The 23,667-nt window shown below is 43.1% G+C and overlaps 1 protein-coding gene across 1 annotated transcript in view; it reads left to right on the plus strand.

Annotated features, from left to right (window-relative positions):
- Window positions 1–23,667, plus strand: part of STK33 (serine/threonine kinase 33) — a 79,612-nt gene that overhangs the window by 32,712 nt on the left and 23,233 nt on the right. Inside the window, exons 7-8 of the mRNA XM_060262742.1 lie at window positions 16,054–16,138; window positions 18,130–18,205. Of these exons, the coding sequence (XP_060118725.1) occupies window positions 16,054–16,138; window positions 18,130–18,205 (161 nt within the window). The remainder of the gene's footprint in view (window positions 1–16,053; window positions 16,139–18,129; window positions 18,206–23,667) is intronic.

The following is a 23,667-nucleotide window of genomic DNA, read 5'->3' on the forward strand; positions in this document are numbered from 1 at the left end:
GCTTTTTTTTAAAAAACAACTTTTATTATTCTGCAATATATTGTAATAATACTCATCTATTATTAAAAACTTAGTACCAATACATTACATTTTTCTCCTCCCTTCCTCCCTTTTCGTGACTTCCGACGGTGCATTTTAATTAAAATAACAAAAAAGAAAAAGTAAAAGGTAATTTTATCCAATTAAGAATCTTCATAAAAAGTCTTATATCCAAAGTATAATAACAATAAGGGGAAAAACCATATACTATAATTATAATCCATCTTCATTATGATCCTTTAGTCCTTATCATAAAAATAAAATTGAAGGGATAATATATGCCTGTAGTCTCATTTTTAACTATAATCCTTGTCAAAATAAGTTGAAAACAAAAAAAAATATAATCACATAGTCTCATTTTTTTAACGTTCAGCTATTGTCAAAAATCACCAAATAACCTTTTACCTTCCATTGCTTTTCAACATATTTTTGAAATTTTTCCCATTCATTTTTAAACTTCTCTAGATCATATTCTTTTAAGATTCTCGTAAGCTTGTTCATTTCACTCCAATGCATAACTTTTATAATCCAGTCCCATTTTTCTGGTATTTTATCTTGCTTCCACATCTGTGCATATAATGTCCATGCAGCTGAAAGCATGTACCAAATTATCGTTCTATCTTGTTTCGGAAATTTTTCCATTTGTAATCCCAACAAAAAGATGTCTGGTGCCTTCTTAATATTGTAACCCAAAATTTTTGAAATCTCTCGCTGAATCATTTGCCAAAATTGTTTTGCCTTTTCATAAGTTCACCACATATGGTAGAAAGAGCCTTCATGTTTTTTACATTTCCAACATCTATCTGACACCTGATTGTTCATTTTTGACAGTTTTTTAGGTGTCATATACCACATATAGCATTTTAAAACAGTTTTCTTTAATATTATTACATGTCGATATCTTCATAGAGTTCTTCCATAGATACTCCCATTGTTCCATCTGTATTTCTTTATGTTTATCATCCATTTTATCATTTGAGATTTAACTACTTCATTTTCTGTAGACCATTTCAACAATAATTTACAAATTCTTGAAATCAATTTTTCGTTGTCGCCAAACAGCATTCTTTCCAAATCTGTTTGTTCTTGTCTCACTCCATCATTTTTAATATCCTGTTCAAGCAAACTCTTGATTTCTTGCAATTGAAACCAATTATACTTATATTCTAATTCTTCCGCCAATTTTATTTCCACCTTGCCTCCATGTATTTTTAACAATTGTTTGTTGGATAACCATTTCTCCTGATTAATATCTGAGTATAACTTTATTACTTCTGTTGGCACAATCCAAAGCGGTTTCCTCTCATCCCCATATTTTTTGTATTTCGACCAGGTATTTAACAAGTTACTTCTTATATAATGATGTAAGAAGAAGCCGTCCATCTTACTTTTCCCATAACACAAAGAAGCATGCCAACCAAAAACGTTTCCATAACCTTCTAATGCCAATAATTTTCTATTTAATAACGTCATCCATTCCTTGATCCACACCAAACAAACTGCATCATGGTACAACTTTAAATCCGGCAATGGAAAGCCTCCCCTTTCTTTTGCATTGGTCAGAATTGTTCATTTTAATTTTTGGTTTCTTTCCAGCCCATACAAATTTTGAAAGTTTCTTTTGGCATTATTAAATTGTTTATTATCTTTCACTATTGGAATTGTTTGAAACAAGAACATAACTCTTGGTAAAACATTCATTTTGATTGCAGAAATTCTGCCCAGTATAGACAGGTTCAACTTATTCCATTTTAATGTGTCCCTCAATTTTTTGCCAAAGTTTCTCATACTTATTTTTATACAGGTCAATATTTTTTGTTGTAATTTCTATCCTTAGATATTTTACTTTTTGGGTCACTTCACACTTTGTTAAACTTTGCAGATCTTTCTGTTTATTCTTTGACATATTTTACACAATTTTTTTGATTTCTATTTATATAAAAGCCTGCCAATTCTCCATATTCTTGTATCTTACGTAGCAACAATGGTGTCACATGAGTGGGATTTTCATTTATAGACATTACATCATCTGCAAACGCTCTGTATTTATAAGAAAAACCTTTTAATTTCAGTCCCTCTATCTCTTTATCTTCTTGGATTTGTATAAGCAATACCTCTAAAGTCATTATAAATATCAATGGAGATAGAGGGCAACCTTGTCTTGTTCTTTTACTAATTATCATTTTTCCATCAAATCTGCATTAATACAGAGCCTTACTTGTTGTTCAGTATATATCGCCTTCGCCATTCTTATAAAATCTTCTCCCAATCTCAATTTCTCCATCACTGCAAACATAAAGTCCCAGTGCACATTATCAAATGCTTTCTCTGCATCTGCAAAAAATAATGCTACCTCTTTTTTCAGGGTGTTTTTCATAATATTCAATAATGTCTATAACCGTTCTGATATTGTCTCTAATTTGCTTCTTGGGAAAAAATCCTGTTTGCTCTTCTTTAATAAAGTTATTCAAATGCTGTTTAAGGCATTTTGCTAATATTCTGGCATATATGTTGTAGTCATTATTAAGTAATGAAATTGGTCTGTAATTTTTTACGTTCGTGGAGTCTCTATCTTCTTTCAATATCAGCGAAATTACTGCTTCTTTCCAAGTATTAGATATTTTCCCATCTGTTCTGATAGTATTCATCAACTTCTGCAGTTTTGGTAGTAGGGCCTCCATGAGGACTTTATAAAATTTTGCTGTGAAGCCGTCTTGACCGGGAGCCTTCCCTAATTTCATTGAATTAATTGCCGCCTCTATTTCTTTTCCAATTGGTTCATTTAATACCTTCTCCATATTTTCAGTTAAGGGATTCCCTTTAATTTTCCATAGATATGCGTCAATCTTTTCCTTGGCCACCTCTTGACATTTAAACAACTTAGCATAATATTTATAAAATTCTCTTTTGATTCCTTCGTGATCAACAATTTCCTTGCCTCCAGATATAATTTTATTAATCACTTTACTCTCCCTTTTTTTTTCATTTGCCAGGCCAAATATTTCCCAGGCTTATTCGCTCCTTCAAAAGATTTCACTTCTTTATTTAACAAATGTCTCAATTGACTTTGTAATATTGTAATCTCCCTTATAATTTTCTTTTTCCCAGGTCTCTTTTTAAGCTCTTTCTCCTTCTTTCCAATCTCTTTTTGTATATCCATCATTTGTTTGTCTTTGGCTCTTTTGTCTTTATTGTTCAATGTAATTAGGATGCCCCTCATTACCTCTTTATATGCATCCCACACCATTTGAAATTGAATGTCCTCATTTTCATTTATTTGAAAAAAGGATTTGGTCTCCTTTTCCAGAGATTCTACTATTTCCTTTTCCTGCAGCAAATCTTCATTTATCTGCCATCTTAAAGTCTTTTTCATGGGTTTTGCAGACCACATTAATGGATTATGGTCTGCCCCTATTTTAGGAAAAATCTCTATTTTTTTGTTATAAGTCCCAAGTTTTTTGTCATCCATAACATATCAGTTCTTGAGAAAGAATTATGTCTTGCTGAGATTAAATTCCCTCCATATATCTTCCAGACTTTCTTGTTTCACTAGTTCAAAAAATGACTTTGGTAGTTTTCTGACTTCCGGGGGAGAAAAATGCCGAGCTGAGCTGTCTCTCATAACGGGAGCAGGCTGGAACTTCTGTTTGGGGTAGTGGAAGGCAAATTAATGCCTACTGCCTACTTTTCTCAGTTAGAGAATAGTCCAAGACTTTAAGGAGATTTACCTTGGCTTAAAGGCAGCCCCGGGGGGAGGACTTCTTTGAGGCTTTGAGGGGTCTCCGGGGAAGTTGCATAGTCATCGTCTGCAGAAGTGCCCAGAGTCATTTATTTGACATAAGCTCATCAGGATCCTAACCTTCTTGGACATTGCTAAACATCTAAAGCTTTGAAAGACCAGTGGAAACTTGGATAATTGGAAGAAAAGGTACAGAAGATTATTTTTTCATTCCGGAGCTATTTATAGCTTAAAGGGACAAAATTAAAAGGTGGGAAAAGAAAGTATAGAAAGCTTGGAAGAAGAGAGAAGGAAGAGGCGAAATTTGGATTTTATAAATATAAAGGACAGTGTTAAAATTGCTAAAAGTGAGAAGGAATTTATTGTTTTGTCTACTTGCGGTTTGGAAGTAAAAGCAACATCATCACACTGGAACAGACCTGCAGCACATCTGAGCAAGACAGGAAATACGTCAAGTATCGTGAGATCTCCTTGTGAGTTGGTGGCAACAAAAACAGGAAGCAGTAGAAAGAAAACCTACTCTAGGAATATATACCATTGAGAAACATCGGCAGCCATTGCTGGGAGGCTAAATTAAAAACGTTGTTTTTAAAAGAATTTGGGACATTAAAAATTGTTGGAATCAGTTGAAAAGAGGGTAAGAAGATAAGTACTATTGGTCATATTATTTGTGGGCTCCTCGGAATTTTTTAAAAGGAAAAAGAAATTATAAGAAATAATAAAAAGTTGCGGCCGCCATTTTGGAAAATTTAAAGACTTTAAAAATAAATATCTGGACTTTGGGGGCTCAGAGAACGGCGAAATTGGGCTTGCCATAAAGGGTTTGAGCTTTGAACTCTAGGGGAAAAGAGTCACAATTACAAATGCTCAGAAGTTGCGTGGACTTGGGAATGTTTGTGGAAGAACTCTTTGAAACTTGCAGCATGTCAAAGTATTAAAGAAAATTGTTTTAAGATGATGTATAGATGGTATATGACTCCTAAAAAATAACAAGATGCCAGGCAGGTGTTGGAAATGTAAAAAGCATGAAGGTTCTTTCTACCATATGTGGTGGACTTGTGAAAGAGCTAAAATGTTTTGGCAGATGATCCAGCAAGAGATGTCTAATATCTTTGGATATGAGTTTAACAAAGTTGCAGAGACTTTTCTGTTGGGATTACAAATGGAAAAATTTTCAAAAGAAGATAGAACTTTAATCTGGTACTTGCTCTCAGCTGCTAGGACATTGTATGCGCAGTTGTGGAAGCAAGAAAAAATACCAGAGAAATGGGATTGGATTATAAAAGTTATGTCATGGAGTGAAATGGACAAATTAACAAGAATATTAAGACACTATGATTTAGAAGTTTTTAAGATGGAGTGGAAGAAGTTCAGAAGATACGTAGAAAAAGAGTGGAAAATAAAAGGACATTGGACAATCTTTGATAATGATTAAGTTTTTTAAAACAAGAATATAACTTTTGGTTTTTTACTAATTAAGGGTACCTTTAATATTTGTTTTTCTTTAAGTAAATAACACTGGCGGGGGTCAAGTAAAGGGAGGGAGGGGTGGGGAAAAAAGTAAGATATGGGGTAGATAAATCTTTCCTTTTTTAAGTTGTAAGATATAGATTTCCCACCATATGTTACCAATAAAAGAGTCTTTTGCTCCGTTTGGGGCATACAGTCCCAATAACAAAGTTCTTTTATTATTCAACATCACTTCCACTGCAATAAATCTACCATCATTGTCCTTTAAAATCATTTTTGGGTCTAATTCTTGTTTCACATAAAAAACCACTCCCTTTTTTTCTCCTTAGCCAATGAACAAAATTCTACACCAAGTTGTTTATTCCATAAAAATTTGTAATCCATTTGTTTGATGTTTACTTCTGTAGGCAAATTATATTACATTTTTGCTTCCCAATCCAATGAAAAGTTGCCCTTCTTTTTTGTGGTGAATTAAGTCAGTTTACATTCCAAGATATTAATTTGTAATCCATCATAATTTTCTGATTTTAATCTGTACCCCCCAATTTTTTATGCTCCTCCGAAAACTTTGTCATGTCTTGTGTACTTGTTATGGTAAATCTCTTCCCTTCGTATTCAAAACTTAGACCCTCCGGAAGTATCCATCTGTATCTCATTTCATTCTCTCAGTTTGTCAGTCAGTTTTTTGTATAGTCTTCTGTCATTTATAACTTTCCTTGGCAATTCTTTCATGATTCTTACATTACTGCCATCCACCTCCAGTGTATTTTCAAATTGGTTACTTAGAATCCTTCCCACCATGTCTTTTGTCACCCATCTCACTACCACATCCCTTGGTAGTTTATTTTTCCTAGCATAGTCTGAATTAACCCTGTAGATATAATCATAAAAATAACTGGTTTCATCAGGGTAATCGCCCAAAAATTCAGCAATGATTTTTATTATATATGTCCTTAAATCAGTCTCAGCAGATTCAGGCACCCCTCTCAAACGTATCTGATTTTCCATTAATTTACAGTCTTGTAGTACTGCTTTCTCCTGCATTTTTTAAATAGTGGAGTCCACTGTTTCAATTCTTGCTTCATGGTCTTTCACCTTTTCTTCTACCTCCTGCACTTTCTTTAACACTTCTTGGGAATCTGTTCTGAGCTCTTCAATGTATTTTTTAAATTCCTTCTTACACTCAGTTACTGAGTCTTTTATCACTTTAACCAATCTTGCCTCCATGGCTTCTATTTGTTCCTGCATTTTGGACATTTTTGCTTCCTCAAGTGACCTAGCCCTCGTATGAATCTGCTTTGCTCCTGGTTTATGGATAGACATCACTGCCTGCCCATTATAAAAATAGGCTTCAAAGTTGACCTCACCAAGTCAGTTTTTGAATGTACAGTCTTAAAGATTGAAGCATGCCCTTTCAGATGAGCCCAAAATTGCCGTTCCCAGAAGTTCCTAGGTTGAGATATTAATTTTTTAAATTTTTATTTTCTCAAAATGGCGCCTGCAGCTTCACTGCCCCTTAAAAAAAAATATTTCCTTTTTCTTCTAGAATGTTCCAAAACTGATTCAAAGTAAATGGTCCAATAAAGCTTGCCTTCTAATGATGATATTTGCTGGCTCTGCTAATTTTTAAAGTCCCATTGTCTTTTTAAAAAATTTAAATTTTTTGACCTTTCATTGGCTGCCGGTGTTTCTCTATGATTGTAATCCTAGAGAGGGCTAGGAGGCTTGCAGTTTTCCCTTCTCTTAATGGACACTTCCTTCCTTTCTTGCCACGAAGTTTTTTTCTATGGTTGAGAAGTCTCGTGTTGTTTCTATGATGCCACTTCCTGTTACATCCTTCTGATCAGCAGTTCTGTTTTGGAGGGGTTGTCTAGCCCGACCACAGGTATGCATAACAATAGTTGTTTTTCCTCTTTTAACCTTGTTTCTCTGATTTCGTTAGTCCCAAATTTACCCCCTCCTTTATCTTCTTTACTTTAAACTAATATAGATGAATTCAGACTTTTATTTTTACTTCAAATAAGTCTTATTTTAGTCCCGGAGTGATAGATAAAGATCTTTTACCTTTAGATCATGATCCTTTGAAGCATCGTTCTCTTCAAGAGTAGATGTTAATTAGTTCCAAAGAGGCTTTGAATCATGATGAATTTAAGTCGATTTAACGATCCCAGTAATCCTCTGTAGACGTTGGAAGGCAATCCTTCTCTGGGGACTCTTCAAAGCCAAAAAGGAACCCCACTGGGATCCCTCGTCAGCCAAAGTAAATCCCCTCAGAATTTAATAAGCATGTCTTGGTCTTCTCCTTGCCTAGGAGAAGTAGGCAGTAGGCGTTAGGATCACCTTCTCTGCCCAGAACAGAGGCTCTGGCCTGCTTCTCTTGTGAGAAGCAGTTCAATCCTCCATGACTCAACCCCAGCCACTTTTGATATTGTTGATCGTCAGCTTCTGTCTAGCCGCTTCACTGAAATGAGGATTCAGGGGTCCATCTTGCAGTGGCTGGCCTCTTTCCTCCAAGGTCAGGAACAAAGGGTGGTGATAGGGGAAGAATTGTCACGGAGGCACCCACTCACATGTGGTGTGCCACAAGGGGCAGTTCTGTCCTCGATGTTATTTAACATCTACATGTGTCCCCTTGCCCAGATTGTCAGGAGGTATTGGCTGGGGGGCCATCAGTATGCAGACAACACCCAGCTCTATATATTGATAGGGGGCCAATCCGACTGCGTCCTGGACAACTTGGACCTGGCACTATAAGCCATGGCATCTTGGCTCAGACTGAGTCAACTGAAGTTGAAACCGACGAAGGCGGAGGTTCTCTATCTGAGTTGCGGTGGCCCAGGAAGGGAGGTACCCTTGCCGGGTTTTTTCGGAGTGCCACTAATACTGGCCCCAAAGGTCAAGAGTCTGTGAGTGCTCCTGGAATCCTCTCTGACTATGGAGGCCCAGGTAGCAGCCAGTGCCAAGTCCACCTTTTTCCATCTACAGCAGGTACAGCAGTTGACCCCTTTCTTGGAACACCACAATTTAGCAATGGTGATCCATGCTATGGTCACCGCAAGAATAGACTAATGTAATGCCCTCTACATGGGGCCATCCTTGACTCTGACTCGGAAATGGCAGTTAGTGCAGAACACTGCAGCGCGGTTGTTCATGGAGCTCCCTTGATGGGAGCACATTCAACCAGTGCTGAGAGAGCTACACTGGCTGCCTATGGTGTACCGAGGCCGTTTCAAAGTGCTGGTATTGACCTTTAAAGCCCTATATGGCTGAGGACCTGCCTATCTTCAGGACCGCCTTTTCCTATATGTTCCCCAGAGAGCACTGCATTCAGGAGCTCAAAATCTGCTATCTGTCCCTGGACCAAGGGAGGCCAGATTAAGCTCTACACGGGCTAGGACCTTCTCAGTGACAGCACCAATGCTGTGGAATGCTCTCCCAGAGGCTGTAAGAGCCCTGCAGGATCTCTCCCAGTTCTGCAGGGCCTGTAAAACTGAACCCTGTTGACAGGCCTATAAAAACTAATGTGGGAGAAGGCTGCCTCTTCTGTGTTGCTGAGTTATACTATCAAAAGGACCACTAACAGACAATCAGAAGAACTGCGACGTCAGAAATAATCTGATCCGCCTATGGTGAAATTCTTACATAGCACCAAATACTTTTAAAATTGTTATTAAGTTGTATTGTTTTAAAATTGTAACTGAAATTGTGGTTTTAATATGACTGCTAGCCACCCTGAGTCCACTTGTGGAATGGTTAGTATACAAATTTAAGGTAAATAAATATAAAATATTTTACAAACAGATATAACTGTATTCATGCAGAGCATCTGAAAGCTTTACAGATGAATAGAAATCCACCCCCCCCCACGTGTGATCAGTGAGCAGGATATGAGTCAAACGGGCAAGTGTTTCAGCATTACTTGTTCTAGGCAATGGACTTTTGTACTTTGATCAGAAGACTGGACTTTGAATCATTGCTTAGTCATGAAGCATATTTGGTAACTTTGGCTGACTAGCCACTAAATGTCTTATGTGCCTCACAGGGTGTTTGTTTCAAATTCTTAATTTTCCACTGGTTCCTTTCACCGTCCTTCCAAAGGGCTGCAGCCAGTATCAGAAATTCACTTGTATTCAAACAGTTCACATATATTTGCCATGCAGGAAATGCTGATTCTGTATGTGTATTCTCATACTGTTTTCCCACAGCTTCTCATCTATCTGCCACCATTGGCTTTCCTCCTCTGCTCTTCACTACCTTTATTAAATATACAAAACATAAATATTTCAGTTAATGCCATACAGTTATAAAGTGTTCATCTTTGTGGCTTCAGTGCAGGCATACATGGGATTGCTCTTTCACAGGCCAGTCACAGAGAGGCGCTAGCAAGCTTCTTTAAAGAATTTCCCAGACTCCCAAGAGTGCTCCTTCTCCATACCACTCAGTGTGATTTTCCCATTCAAAATTACGTGATGTGGGAGGGGCAATCATTCTACTCTCAGTGTACAGCCAAAATGGCCCAAAACAATGAACACTCTTCATGCCATAATGCCTCCACTTGCCAAGCCTGCTGCTACTTCAAGCCCAAGGTGAGGGAGGGAAGGGCATCACATTTAAAAGCAGCTGACTGGGAGAAGGCATTGCAAACCCTGAGCCAATTGACTGTGGCACAGAAGAGAAAGATATCTCTGCCAAGCCCCTGTCAGTAAGTCCTGTACCGACCCCCATACAACCCCTAATGGACAAAGAACCTTCTACATCTGAACTGTCAGCTAAAAAAAATCTTTAAACCCCCCCCCCCCCAAGCATAGCCAGAGCAAATCTCCAAGTTCTTCCTGCTCACCTGCACTCACAAATCACCTAGCGTACGACACTGTCAGCTGTCAAATCTGCTTTGTTGCCCAACATCAATTGCCATTGCTTCCAACTACACGGCTCAACAGCGACTAGAGTCTTGGGACCATTAGGTATCATCGACAGAGTGTGTGTTTCTCTTCCCATCAGCATTACTCTTTGCCAATTCTAAGAGACCTCGAACTGACAGAGAAGCGAAGAATGACCTTGCTGGCACCAGTCAACTACATCATCTGATGTTGAAATTTTTGACCCCATGATGTAAAGATAGGGATCACAGAATCATAGAGTTGGAAGGGACCTCCAGGGTCATCTAATCCAACCCCCTGCCCAATGCAGGAAATTCACAAATACCTTCCCCCACACCCCTAGTGACCCTCACTTCATGCCCAGATGATGGCAAAAAACCTCCAGCAGTCCTAAAGCTATGGAGAACAAATTATATACATGGCAAAGGCTCTGAATCTTGACTACCATCTTGTGGTGCCACAAACTAAAGATCCTTTGATGTAAGTTCTCTTCAACCCTGAATCGGGTCCTGTTGCATTACTCTTCTTGGAGGGTATACAAGTAGTAGTCCTGGCTGTGTGGTCTAAGCCAGCCTCCATACCTGCTTCCTCCAGGAAGCTAAAGAACCCATACTGTGTAAAGGAAAGAGAATGCACCTATCTCTTCCAGCAACCCAAGGAAAACTTCCTGGTGTCAGAGTTTCTGCCTGTGGGAGGTTGTTCTGGCTCCCTATGGACAAAGAAGGGCATAAAATTGTTGGATTGTTGGGGGCTGTGGGCCTCATAATTGAACATTTCACAGCCATAATCTGTCAATACCAAATGTTCATCTGAGACAAAATAAATCAGTTTGTTGACATGTTGATAGATGATAGAGACAGAATAAATCAGTTTGTTGACATGCTGGCAAAATCTTTGATAATGGAAGGCCAATAGCTTGGAAAACAACAGCTGAATGCCTCATGGCATGACACTGATGGTCATAACAGGGCAATGGCATCAGGCATAATGATCAGGAAATGCTGATCCTCAGCACTGACACCACAGCAAAAACTGAGGAACTTCCTTTTGAGGGAAAAGAATTATTCAGTTACCTGATGATGAGGTCCTTGAACATTTGTAGAAATATAAGCCGACCACAAAATCTTTTGAGTCTTGCCTCAGGAAATACCCAAGCAAAAGTCCTTGCAGAAATTCCTCTATACTAGATCTTTTAGGTATTCAGAATATAGATACCAGAATTAGCCCTATCAACCTACCTCCAGGCCTCCTTATCTCCAACAAGGCCAGGGTAAGAAACAGAACAGGTCTAGAAATAAGCATCTCTTTTAGTTTCCCAAGGATCAGCAACCCAATGGGTTCTGGGCTTCCCTGACTAGCCGGAAAACTATTGTTCCTGAATAGGTTGCTTCCATTCTTTGAGTTCTGGTTATCTATTACAAATAACAGTTGGGTAGTCTATAATAAAGCATGGTTACTTTTTGGAGTTCCAGTCATCACCTCCCTGCTACTTACCTGGTTTTTCTCTGCCACATACTGTGAATATCATTACTCAAGTTAATGCCTTGCTTCAAAAGGGCACTATTGTAGAAATACCCCCATAATGCAGACCCCACAGGGTTCTTGAGATATTTTACAATTAACTAGAAAGGTGGAAAGTGGCCCATTTTAGACCTCAGGAAACGGAATATTTAAATGTGCCTAAATTTCACATATTCTCCTTGCAAAAAGTCCTCCCATTACTTGGGATGGGACTCTGGTTTGCTATTATTCATAGCATCATGTAGAAAGTACCTTAGATTTGTGCATACTGGCAATATTTATGAATATGCAGTCCTAGGATATTTACAAAATAAATGTTGGGGGTGGTCTCACATTTAAAACTGCAAGGCTGTACACTTTACCCTTATTTTAGATGACTGGCTCTTTGTGGCCAAGTCTCCGGAATCCATTTCCAAAACCTGTCATGTGCTTTACACACATTCAGTAGTTTTGGTTTTTTGATCAATGTGACCTCCACTGCAGCAGTAACCCCATATGCTAGACTATTCATGCACACCCTCCAAAACTGTTTCCTTTGTCTCATTCTCCATGGATGTGCTTTCCATTCCTAGATCAGGTCAACAATCTCTGACCTGGTGGTCCTTTACATTGCACTTTCGCATAGGACCCCTTTGGGTACACATCTTCATGATGTACAAGTATTCACTGATGCCTCTCGCATAGGTTGGGAAGTGCATTGTGAACCCCACACAGTATAATGGCAGTGGTCTGAGAAGGAAACTAAACTCCACATCAACCTACTTGAACTCAGAGCTATAAAATATGTTCTTCATTCTTTTGCAGACTTCCGATGGGGGTGAAATGTTCTCCTGGCTACAGACAACACTATAGCCATGTGTTATATAAACAGACAAGGGGGTACTGGCGTTATACAACTATTCATAGCACTGGGCCATAAAACAGAAAGGACACTTTCACGCAGCCATTCACATAGCTGGGCTTCAAAACACTGTAGCAGACATCCTCAGCACAGATGTAGCTGGGTCCCATGAATGCTGCATTGTGAATTGCTACCTTCACCTGATATTCTGGGAATGAGGGTTCTTTGTTACTCCAGCCAAGAAATGCCCACATTCCTGCTCCAGAGCAGCAGTACATCATGGTTCCCTCAGGGATGCCTTCCAGTTTTTGTGGCATGGGCATCTGTGAGAGCCAGTTTAGTGTAGTGGTTAAATGTTCAGACTCTTATCTGGGATAATCAGGTTTGATTTCTGCTTGCTGGAGTGACCTTGGGTCAATCATAACTCTCAGAGTTGTTCTGCTCAAGGGCAAGTTCTGGGAGAGCTCTTCCAGCTCCACCTTCCTCACAGGATGTTTGTTGTGGAGAGGAGAAGGGAAAGGAGATTGTAAGCCGTTCTGAGACTCTGTGTGAAGGGTGGGGTATAAATCCAATCTCCTCCTCCTCCTCTTTTGCTTTCCCCTCCTTGGGCCTCCTCCACAAAGTAGTAGCCGGACTCAACAAAAACAGGATTACCTCTATACTAATAACCCCATACCGGACAAAGAGGACAGTTTCCACCGCTTTGGATCATCTTGAAAGGTATTGTAAGGAAGAGACTGGTTTAGGCCCAAAACAGCAACTCTGATGAATTAAAAGGAAAACTCTAATCTGCAAGTCATTGCAAGAACGGTCCAGCCTTCACCTTGCCAGAGCTGCTGAGTTACCTTAATTAACAGCTGGACTGAATGGGAGGGAATGAGACAGTAAGTCAAGATTTTTTCCCTCTCAGAATAAACCTAAGCAGGGGGAAAGGGTTTTTTTTTAATCATGCATGTATTTTGGGGCAGGAAACTCTACTGACTTTGAAGTTTGGATAATGTTTGCCTGATTTTAATTGATTTGTTGTTGCTTGCTGTCCTGATTAGTCCCGGATGGGACTCGGGTGGAGCCCCCCATCCCTGATGAGACCAGAGAGCCGTGGTGCTGCCAAGTCAGCTGCCGCAACACTTACTGGTGGCCTTGAGCAACCGGCGAAGGAGGAACCACAGCTCGTCCCCAAGCCTGGAACCACCACCAACAGCCCCGGGACCACTCTGAAGAACCGTTGAGCGTGGCCCCAGACACGTGCAGAGCGGTGGCCCTTCAGCTCGTCACTCCCACAGATGGAGAGGCATGGCAGCTGAAGACGCCTATGCCAGGGGGGAAGCAGTGCAGCAGCCAGAGGAAGGCCCAGCTGACCCCTGTAAGTGCTTGCCGCCAGGCGTGTAAGCATTCCCAGACTGTGGCAAGCCCACAGGGCCTGCCATGAATGAGGAAGGAAAGCTCCCTGGAGCTGCAGAGTCCACGGGGTGCGCAGTTGTGCACTGAGCTCTGCCTGAGTGTCCTGGCCTTTAAGGAAGGGTGGGGTCAAGCCACAGGGACAATGGGGGGAGGGTTAGGAGACTGGGGTTGGACCGGGGAGGATGGGAGGGATAAAAGGTCATATGGGTTGATGAGGAGGAGGCTGGAGGAGCACTAGGTGCAGAGAGAGGAAAAGCTGCTTGATATCCAGTAGGGTGGAGAAGCCACAAGGGTGACAACCTGGCCCTCCACCTGGGCTGAGATCCCAGGCTGACAGGTGGGGTGGGGCCGAGGCAGACGGGATGATGGCCACTGGCAGAGGCGACCTAGCGAAGGGGGTTGAGCACGACACTTGCGGACCTCCGAAAGTACTTTAATTTTTTTTGCCTGATTAATTACTGTCACTGGAGGTCTCTTTGCTTTTTCTGCAATAATAAATAAACTTTTGCTTGATCTGCTGGACTGGGGTGTGGACCTTTAAGTCAAGGATCTCAGGAGGATGTTCTCCGCAGCTGAGAACGAAATGTCTGGAAGGAAAACTTTCTTCAGTAGAACACAGCACTTGAGCCCGAAAGAGTCTACAAACCCTAATATTCCACTGACTCAGCCCACACCCTCCTCCTTCGTAAGTGATCTTGCTACTCTCCCATGTGGGACTGCACAGAAGCCATGATGATGAAGACAGTAAGCAACAGTTGTTCATTGAGTGGTCTTCTGTGCAGGCACACATCCCTCCCTCCTGTCTCCACTGTGGACTGCTCAATTTCTAGTGTACTTGTTTATGGTGGTGAATGGAGAAGTAAGGGAAGAGTGATTGTCCCTCCCACATCATGGGAAACCACACTGTGTGGTGAAGGGAGGAAGCATTTTTTAAAAATGCTTGCTAGCTCCTTTCCATGGATGGCCTGTGAAAGTGCAGTCCCATGTGTGCTTGCACAGAAGACCACTTGAAGAGCAACAGTTCCAGGTAAGTGCAACCCTGTTTTTTTCTTCTGTCTCTTACCCCTGCTTGCCTTACAATTTGTTAATAATAAAGGCAAAGGCAGGTGAACTGTCTAGAACTGGAACAATTTGCATGTGTGTGCACTGCCTCATGAGAAATGTAAGCCTTTTTTGACACACACACTCCATTGCCAAATTCTTTATTTGAAACGTGTACCAATAGCAAAAGAGGAGTTTGGGGGCTATGTGGCTTGTATAATCTATGTATTACAGGAAGTATAGCTATTTGCTGTGGAGAAAGTTAGCATTCTCTAAGGAATGTGACTTGTGTCCTGTGTTGTGATGGCAAATTCTTCAATACGTAATGCAGCTTATTTACCAAGGCATAGGCTGTCTGTGATCCTATAGCATACAAACCAGCTTACACAGGAAAGTCTGTAGAAGTAGCTTCATAGACAGCTAACAGGATGAATGCTGCAAATTGTACAAATGCAGAATTGATCAATATGACATCTGATTTGAACTTCAAATTAAACAGCAATGTGATCTGATGAGGGGTTCAACATGCAAATAAATAAGCAATTTGACCATATTAAATTCAGATGTCAGTTACATATTTGTAAACTCTGCTGCATATGTAGGACGAGTGTGCATACACATGGAAAATAGAAACACATTCCTGTTTCCCAACAACTCCTTTATTTCCTGATTGTGTTCTGGCTTCTGTCCCTAATGCTCAGTACTTCCCTGCTAGAATTTCTCCGTAGAATGACCTCATAATAAGCCTGATATAACATAATTAAAATAGCTGTCTTTTTATTTAATGGCTTTGATTCAGACTGTATACCAGGGTATAAAGCAGTGTATTCTTTTAGCTCAAACTTCATAAAAAGCTTTCTATCATTATGTATGCTCAAATACTGGTGCAATTTGCAAAGTAACGATTAAAGTTGTTTAAAACTAGACTATGAATATTCATGGGGGATTGGTGTAGAACTTTCTCTGCCTAAGGTGCACTGTTACATGAGACCATTTGAGAAATCTAGTCAAGTTCTGTTAGCTCTCACTAAAGTGGTTTTGCTATGAACAGTGAACTCTTAAGTGCTTCAACTACATACGGGTATGGAATTTTCAAGACAGCTGAGTTCTGTTTCCTGCAGGTGACTGATTTTGGTTTAGCGGTACAAAAGGTGGGTGGAAGTGAAAGTATGTTCCAGTCTACCTGTGGGACTCCTATCTACATGGGTAAGTCAAGTACATGTGATGTATTCCTGTTAAGTTTCATTGCTTGAAAAAATGGTGTAATAATGAACTAAGTTAGTTTTGTAGCTCATAGTGAGTGAAATGGTGATGCTAATTTATTTAGGCTCATATACAGTCTACTAATCTTGGCAATTTCAGTTGCAGAACTTGAAATAATTGCTGTAATCAGGGGTCGTTTTGTAGAAAAATAGGTGGTGGAGCTCATCCAGGGATTGTTATGCAGCTGCACCTACTATTCAATGGACAAGATGGGGAGGAGGAGGAGGAACCATCAGAAAGGTTCAGGAGCTATTCTCCTGTGAGTTCCTGCTGAATCCGAGGCCTGGCTGTAATGAACAGTTTTGAAATCACTTCCAATGTAAAGCTTCTTAAAGCTTCAATCAGAAGCTGAATAATTTGTTTTGTATGTCAAGAAAGTTCTTTCCTACCAATCCACCCTGCCGCACCCTCCATCATGGAAATACACCTTAAGTAGACCCTATACCTTTCTGTTAAATAAACAGGAAAACTGGGTTAAGTGTAATATATTGCTGGCAGAAGAACAAGTGAGTCTTAGAGAAAAAAGGAGTGCATACGGTTCTACCTTTACAGTGCAATCCTATATGGAAAAGTGATTTCTTGGGATGCTACCTGTCTAGCCTCAGATGGCAGGAGCATCTGAAACAGGGCCTCTGAAAATGGTGGAGTGAATGGATAGGTTCATTTGAGAGAAGACAGTGCTTGACATATGCTGTCCCCAAGCCGTATAGAGCTTTGAAGGTCAAGACCATCACCGTGAATTGTGCCCAGAAACGAATTGGAAACCAGCATAGGTATGCCAAAATTGGAGTGATATGGTCCCTACGACCCACTACAGTCAGCATTCTGGCTTCAGCATTATAGCTTCCAGACAGTCTTCAGGGGCAACCCCATAGAATGCATTGCAGAAATCTAATTTAGATGTTACCAGCGCATACACTACAGTGTCAAAGTCTCTCTTGCCCAGGAAAGGCTGCGGCAGGCCCACCAGCCAAAGCTGGTGAAAGGTACCCTGGTCACCACTGCCACCTGTTTATACAACAGGAAGCTAGGTCCAGGAAGACCCCCAAGGTACAAACCTGCTCCTTTGGGGGGAGTGTAATCCCTAACCAGAACATAAGGTAACCCATTTCCCAGGTCAGACCTTTCCCTCACTCATAACACCTCTGTTTTGTTGGGATTAAGTTTCAGTTTGTTAGTCCTCATTCATTCCAAAACTGCCTCTAGGCACTTGTTCACAGTTTTCACAGCCTCCCTGGGATCTGATGGTAGCATAAGATAGAGCTGAGTGTCATCTACATATTGGCCCAAATCTCTGGATGACCTCTGCTAGTGGCTTTACATAGGTGTTGAAAATCATGGGGGACAAGATGGAACTTTAGGGTACCTATAGGTCAGGGGCCAAGGGACAGAGTAGCAACCCTGCAGGACAGTGCCTCCTAGTCTTGAAAGGTGATTGGGAAGGATTTTGTGACTGATGGTATGTTTTCATCTGATGGTGTCATGAAATATCTGTATTTTGAGAGTCAGTATTTTGTAAGCAGTGTTTTCACAATTTACAGCTATGGAAATCATGATTAGTTAAACCTACAGTGTTACTATCTTAAATGATCAAAGTGAGGACACATGAATTGTTAAGGGCTGTACATTATTCATCTCAATATCTGCTGCTGTTCTTTTTCCTTCAGGGGGGATATATCTCATCTGTTCCTTCTAAGCTGCAGAGTCTTGTGAGCAGAAATTCTACTTTGTGAGCTACTGCATAACTTATTGTGGTTTGGGATAATCCTTCCTGAGCTAAGACAAAAATGTGTGAGCTGGAGGCTAAAAATCTGTGTGCTAGCTCACATTAACTCAGCTTAGAGGGAAAACTGCTCATCACATGCTTTGTTTTTAAAAATTTAAAAGAAAAAAATTCTGTATTATTAATACTATTTTTTCTGCTTTGTTGGCAGCTCCAGAAGTTATCAGTGCACATGACTATAGCCAACAGTGTGATGTTTGGAGCATCGGTGTCATTATGTATATGTTGTAAGTAGTTTGTAATATTTATATAAAATGTAAATTTCCCTCTGTAGAAAAATAGTTTTCATTATTTTTTAAAAAAGAAATCAAGTCATTGCTTGGCTCTGTTCTGAAAAAAGTAGAATTATTCAATGTTTAGATTAACTTCCTTGATTTCATAAAACAAAATATTAATATTTTCTAATATAATTAGAGAGCAATCCTAAGCAGGTCTATTTAGAAGGCCTATTTTATTCATTGGGTCTTACTCCCAGGAATCCTTATAGACACTTCTGAGTGTTCTCAGTATCATTATCTTAGATTATATGTGTCTATCTAGACAGTGTGATAGGGAATACTCTTGACAACTTTTCCTTGATTAAAAATAGGGTTTATGGAAATACATTCTTTGGTTTTCTACTGAATATTTGACAACAATGGTAACTCTTTGCTGGGAATGTCAATGCAAAAGTGTATTTGCTATATACTATCTAATTCTTCTGGACAGCTCAACTCTGCCCCCTGAATTGAGTGTATTTACAGATTTTTTTCTGCTTATCCAATATTTTACTGTTTTATTTTGGTTTAGGCATATGATTTTAATTAAGCCAACAAAATAAAATCTTAAAAGTTGCTAGTGAAATTTTAAAGATCAGGTTTTGGAGTTTATCCCCATCCCACCCCCTCCCCCTCAAATTTGAGCTACTGTTATCTATCAGTTTCTAGTTAATAATAACCCCAGTCTTGGATTTAGGCCTTTCAGTAAAGAAAACAAAATGTCAAAATAATTTGGGACAAGTGGTGTGGACACAACTTTGTTTTCCTTTTGCTGAGGTTAGCTTAGAATGCTGCTCTTGGTTGAGAGAGGCTAAGGAAGGAGAGGAATTATGTCTACAGCCTGGTGAAAGGCAGTCTGCTCCTCCCCAAAGCTGTTCTAGGCTCAGAACGCAACCGTAGACCAAACTCAACAGGGAAGAAATTATACCTCTGTGGCGCTCCCAGTTGCTGCCCCTGCTGGTCAGGGCTTCCGCCTTGATATGTGGGGGCTCTGAGGAGGGATGCTTATGGCCTCAGAATGGAGGGGGATGGCGTTACGTCACGCTGTCACCACCTCCGTGGAGGGATTAGCTCACAGGCCCGTTCTCTCTCTCAGCCACCTTCTCCGCGTCTTCCTCTTTGGCCATCAGCATTCCCTCCCCTTTTATATCCTCACACAGCTATTCCCACCCCTGTCACTTCCCCCCAGTGCTCCTCCCTGCGTCACTCACCCTCCCTGCTCTCCCGTTCGTGCTGCCATTCCCTCCCATCACCAGATCCTGCCCCCCCCCCCGATCCTCCCCAGGGCTGGGGCTGGGCTGGGCTGAGCCGGCTCCGCAACTGCATCGCTTCAGGACTGGGGCCGGACCTCTTCTTCCAGCTGAGTTGGGGCCCTCCCCCTGTGGCTCTGCAGCACCCGCCGTTTCCTCTGTCGCACCGTAAACCTGAAAGGCATGAGAGACAGATACCATTTCATTATGTGGTTGTTGTGATCCTCCATCCGACATAACCATTAGAGGGAGGCATGGTCCACGACCAGGACAAACGGGTTATTGGCTAGATAAAACTGGAGAGCCCCGACAGCCCATTTGAATGCTAAAGCCTCCTTCTCAATGGTGGAATAGTGCAATTCTGCCAGCTGAAGCTAGCACCTTAGGAAGAGGACTGGGCGTTCACAGCCATCTTTGTCTTGTGCTAGCATGTCCCTGAGGCCAGTGCCCGAGGTGTCTGTACACAGAAGGAAGGGCTGGTTGAAATCGGGGTTGTGCGGAACTGGTCGGTAGGAGAGACTGGTGCGGAGTGTCTCATAGGGATGTTGGTTCTCCGGGGTCCAGCAGATGTGGGCTGCGATTTCATGTGCTGAAACTGGAAGAGGCCTTGATGGGTCGCAAAGACAGTATTTTCATGGTTCTCAGGCTTCATGGGTATCTGCCAGTACCCCTTTGTGAGATCAAGGGCTGATATGTAAGAAGCCTCCCTATTTGGTCGATCAGGTGTTCCACCTGAGGCATGGGGTAGGCATTGATGATGGCCACCGTGTTTACCTTCTGGTAATGGACACAAAAACGAACGCTCCCATCAGGCTTGGGAATGAGCACCAGGGGACTATGGCAGGCACTTTGTGAGGGCTCAGTTATACCCATGCAGAGCATATCTTGCACCTCTCAGTCAACCGTATCCCATTGTTTCATGGGGATTGGTCTCCATCTTGTGTGCACGACCATGCCTGGCGGGGTGGGAATGCTGTGTTCTGTCAATGTGGTTTGTCCGGGTTCCGTTGAGAACACTGGGGGACATTGACAAAGGAGCCAACGTAGGTCTTCCTTCTGGGTGTCTGACAATTCGGAGTCAAGTGGGGGTTCCAGTGCCTCCCCGCCGAGGCATGACAAGAGATGAGCCTGCACTTCCAGCTCTCCTGGGGGCATGGCCAGGCCATATACATCACGTGTCTGCTCTGGGGCTCCGACGATAGCATCTCACAGTCTTCAGCTTGTTGATATGCAATGTATTCCGATGTTTCAGGCGGGCTCCACATTGGACCTCATACGTCACCAGGCCGAGGAATCGGACTATTGGGTATGGCCCCTGCCAGGTCAATAACTCTCTGGAAACCCCACATAGGCAAAGAAATGCATCAGTGCCCTTGCGATGACAGCACTCTTCATATTGTCGGGAATGGCCTCCGGGTACCTTGTGGCGTAACCAACCAGGACCAGCAAATACTGCATCTCACGCGGGGTGCGGGGAAGGAGGCCAACAAAGTCCATGGCTATCTAGTCAAATGGGATCCCAATCAACGGTAGGGGTAGCAGGGGAGCTCGTGCCATGGGCTGGTTGGAGGTCCTCTGACACACTTCACACGTGTGGCAGTAGCGAGCAACGTCTTTGGCCACTGTAGGCCAATAACAGCGGGCCAATACTTGTCGTAGGGTGTTCTTCCTTCCTTGATGCCCTGCCCAGAGGTGGTCATGGGCTGTTCGTAGGGCTGCGTCTCTGTACTGTCCGGGTACCAGGATCTGGTGCTGGACCTCCCCCTGGTCCCAACGTTTCTGGTACCATACCCCTCCCTCCAATATGACCCTGGGTTCTTGGGCCGCCCGGTGTACATCCTACACCCGCCCCTCACTCACTGCCACTGGGATTGCAGGTGTTCCAGCATCTCATCATGGTCCTGGGCTGCCCTGAACTCGGGTTGGGGGGCCCACTCTTGACGGGGGTCCGGTTCTGGGTCTCTCAGCGTGGTTGATGATGTGCCTTCTCCAGGGTCGACCCTTTTGGCTTCAGCGGGTGTGGCCAGCTGCGGGGCGCCCCGCTCATACAGGTGCAACATCGGATCAAAGTTGGAAGCATCTCTTCCTAGGAGGACAGGGTATGGCAGGGGAGCGTACTCGCGCCAGACTCATTTCATAACAACACCCATTGTAACTGATGGACATGCTGACCACAGGGCTTTGTTCCACTTGCCCATGGAAGCAGGAAAAGGCCACATGACGGACACATGGGTTCCCCCTTCACCAGGTCCGTCCAGATCATTCATATGGAGCTGCTGCTGTCGACCAGCGCGTGCAGCCTCTGGCCGTGGATTGTGACAATCAGCAGCAAGGGAGGAACAGGGATTGCAGCATCCCCTTGTGGTAGGTAGAGTCCCACCCTAGGTCACATTCCATTAGGGGGCAGTCTCTATGGTAGTGCCCCCATTTGCCGCAGGTGAAACAGGGCCCAGGGTCAGGCAGCTTAGGTGGCCCAGTTGCGGGTTCTTTGCTGGGACTGGCAGCTCCGGGTGCTTGTAGCTTGTCCGGGTCGTTTCAAAGGCCAGAAGTTGGAAGTGGAGGATGCGACCTAGAGGTTGTTGGCTTGAGCCTGGCCTGGGGTTTCCATGGGGGACAGGCCTGTCCAAGTTCCTGCCCCTGTCTGGGCAGGGACCCCTGTGGGCGTTGAGGGTGCCCTGTCTGGGGGCAAATGGGCCTGGGCCTGCGCTGGGCTTCCCTGTGTCCTTGGTGGTGGTGACAGAGTCGGCCGTCAGGAAATTCTCCCACACTTCCAGTGCCTCGTCCAGTATGCGGGGTCGCCAGCAGGCAATCCAATGTTGCATCCGCGCAGGCACTATTTGGAGGGCCTGTTCCAGGACAACCTGCTCCATGAGCCACTGCCCAAATTGCATAAAATTCATGGTGGCTGCGGGGCTTTCCACTTTGCCTTGTCTCGCTGGGGGCCACCACTGCTTCCAAGCCCCGCACCTCTGCTGATGCCCCAGGATGCTCACTGCCAGCAGCCACGGAAGGTGGTCACCGCTGCCATGAAGGAGCATCGTGGCCCTGCCAACACAGGTCGTGGGTCCCTGGATTGTCGCGGAGGCAGGGGAGGCCAAGATGTCGTGGCCTGGACAACCTCCTCTAAACTCCTGTCTACCCTAGTTCCTTTAAACTGCTGAGCTTAGAGCAGAGGTTAGGAAGCAACAACAGTAGCGCATTTTTTTCTGACTAAGCGCAAGTGAGGGAAGAAATTAAGGATGCCTATTATTAGAACAAACCTTTTCCCACTTAAGTTGATTTGATGGGTGACTGAGGGGGAAAAGTAGGGATGGTGAACTCTGAGCTCTCACCCTCCCTGTTCGCCCATTTTTACAACCAATCCATTATAGTTTTTTGTATACTATAACATAGCCTGCTCAGCTTTATTGCTTTTTTTCTTTTAAAATTTTTGTTTTGATCTGCATACTTTTTAACAACGAAGCAGCAGCACATATGTAGCTGTAGTTTATAGAATTACAGGGCTGGGTTTACCCAGTAGGCCAGGTAGGCCTCCACCTAAAGCGCCACCTGGCCACAGCAGTGGTGGGCATCCCCTACCAGCGTGCTCCCTCAGGCCCCCACTGCCTGCCTCTCCACCACCCTCCTCTGCCTCCCCATCCAGCCTGGCGGCCTACCAGGAGTGCAGGTGGGTGGGTGGCAGCAGCGGTGGAGAATGGGCTGAACAGGGGTGATGTGTGTGCTCCCCCTTCCAGTGTGCCACTGGAGGGTAGAGTGGGCAGTGGTGCCCTTAGCTCAGGCCCTCTGCACTTGCCCTCACTGCTGCCTGCCTCTCCACTGCCCTCCTTCGCCTCACCGTCCAGTCAGAGCACCTCAGATTGGGTCCCCCACCACTGCCACGCTCACCCTTGCCACTGCCCACCTCTCTGCTGCCGTCCTCCCCCTCACTGTCCAGCCTGGCGGCCTACTAGGAGTGCTGTGGATGGGTAGCAGTGGGAGTGGGGAAGGGGCTGAGTGGGGACGGTGTGGTAGCACAGCAGCGGCTATACTCAAAAGCACAAATAAGTCTGCTTGCATGCCCCAGGCAGGAGAGGGGCCTTGGGGGCCAGCCAGTGTGCTAGCTTGCCCTTCTGGGGTTGAAAATGGCAGCATTCAGTATTCACTCAGAAACAGTATGCAGAAGACCATCTAACACTGATGGGA

The sequence above is a fragment of the Heteronotia binoei genome, chromosome 21 (assembly GCF_032191835.1).
Source record: "Heteronotia binoei isolate CCM8104 ecotype False Entrance Well chromosome 21, APGP_CSIRO_Hbin_v1, whole genome shotgun sequence".
Taxonomy (NCBI): Eukaryota; Metazoa; Chordata; class Lepidosauria; order Squamata; family Gekkonidae; genus Heteronotia; species Heteronotia binoei.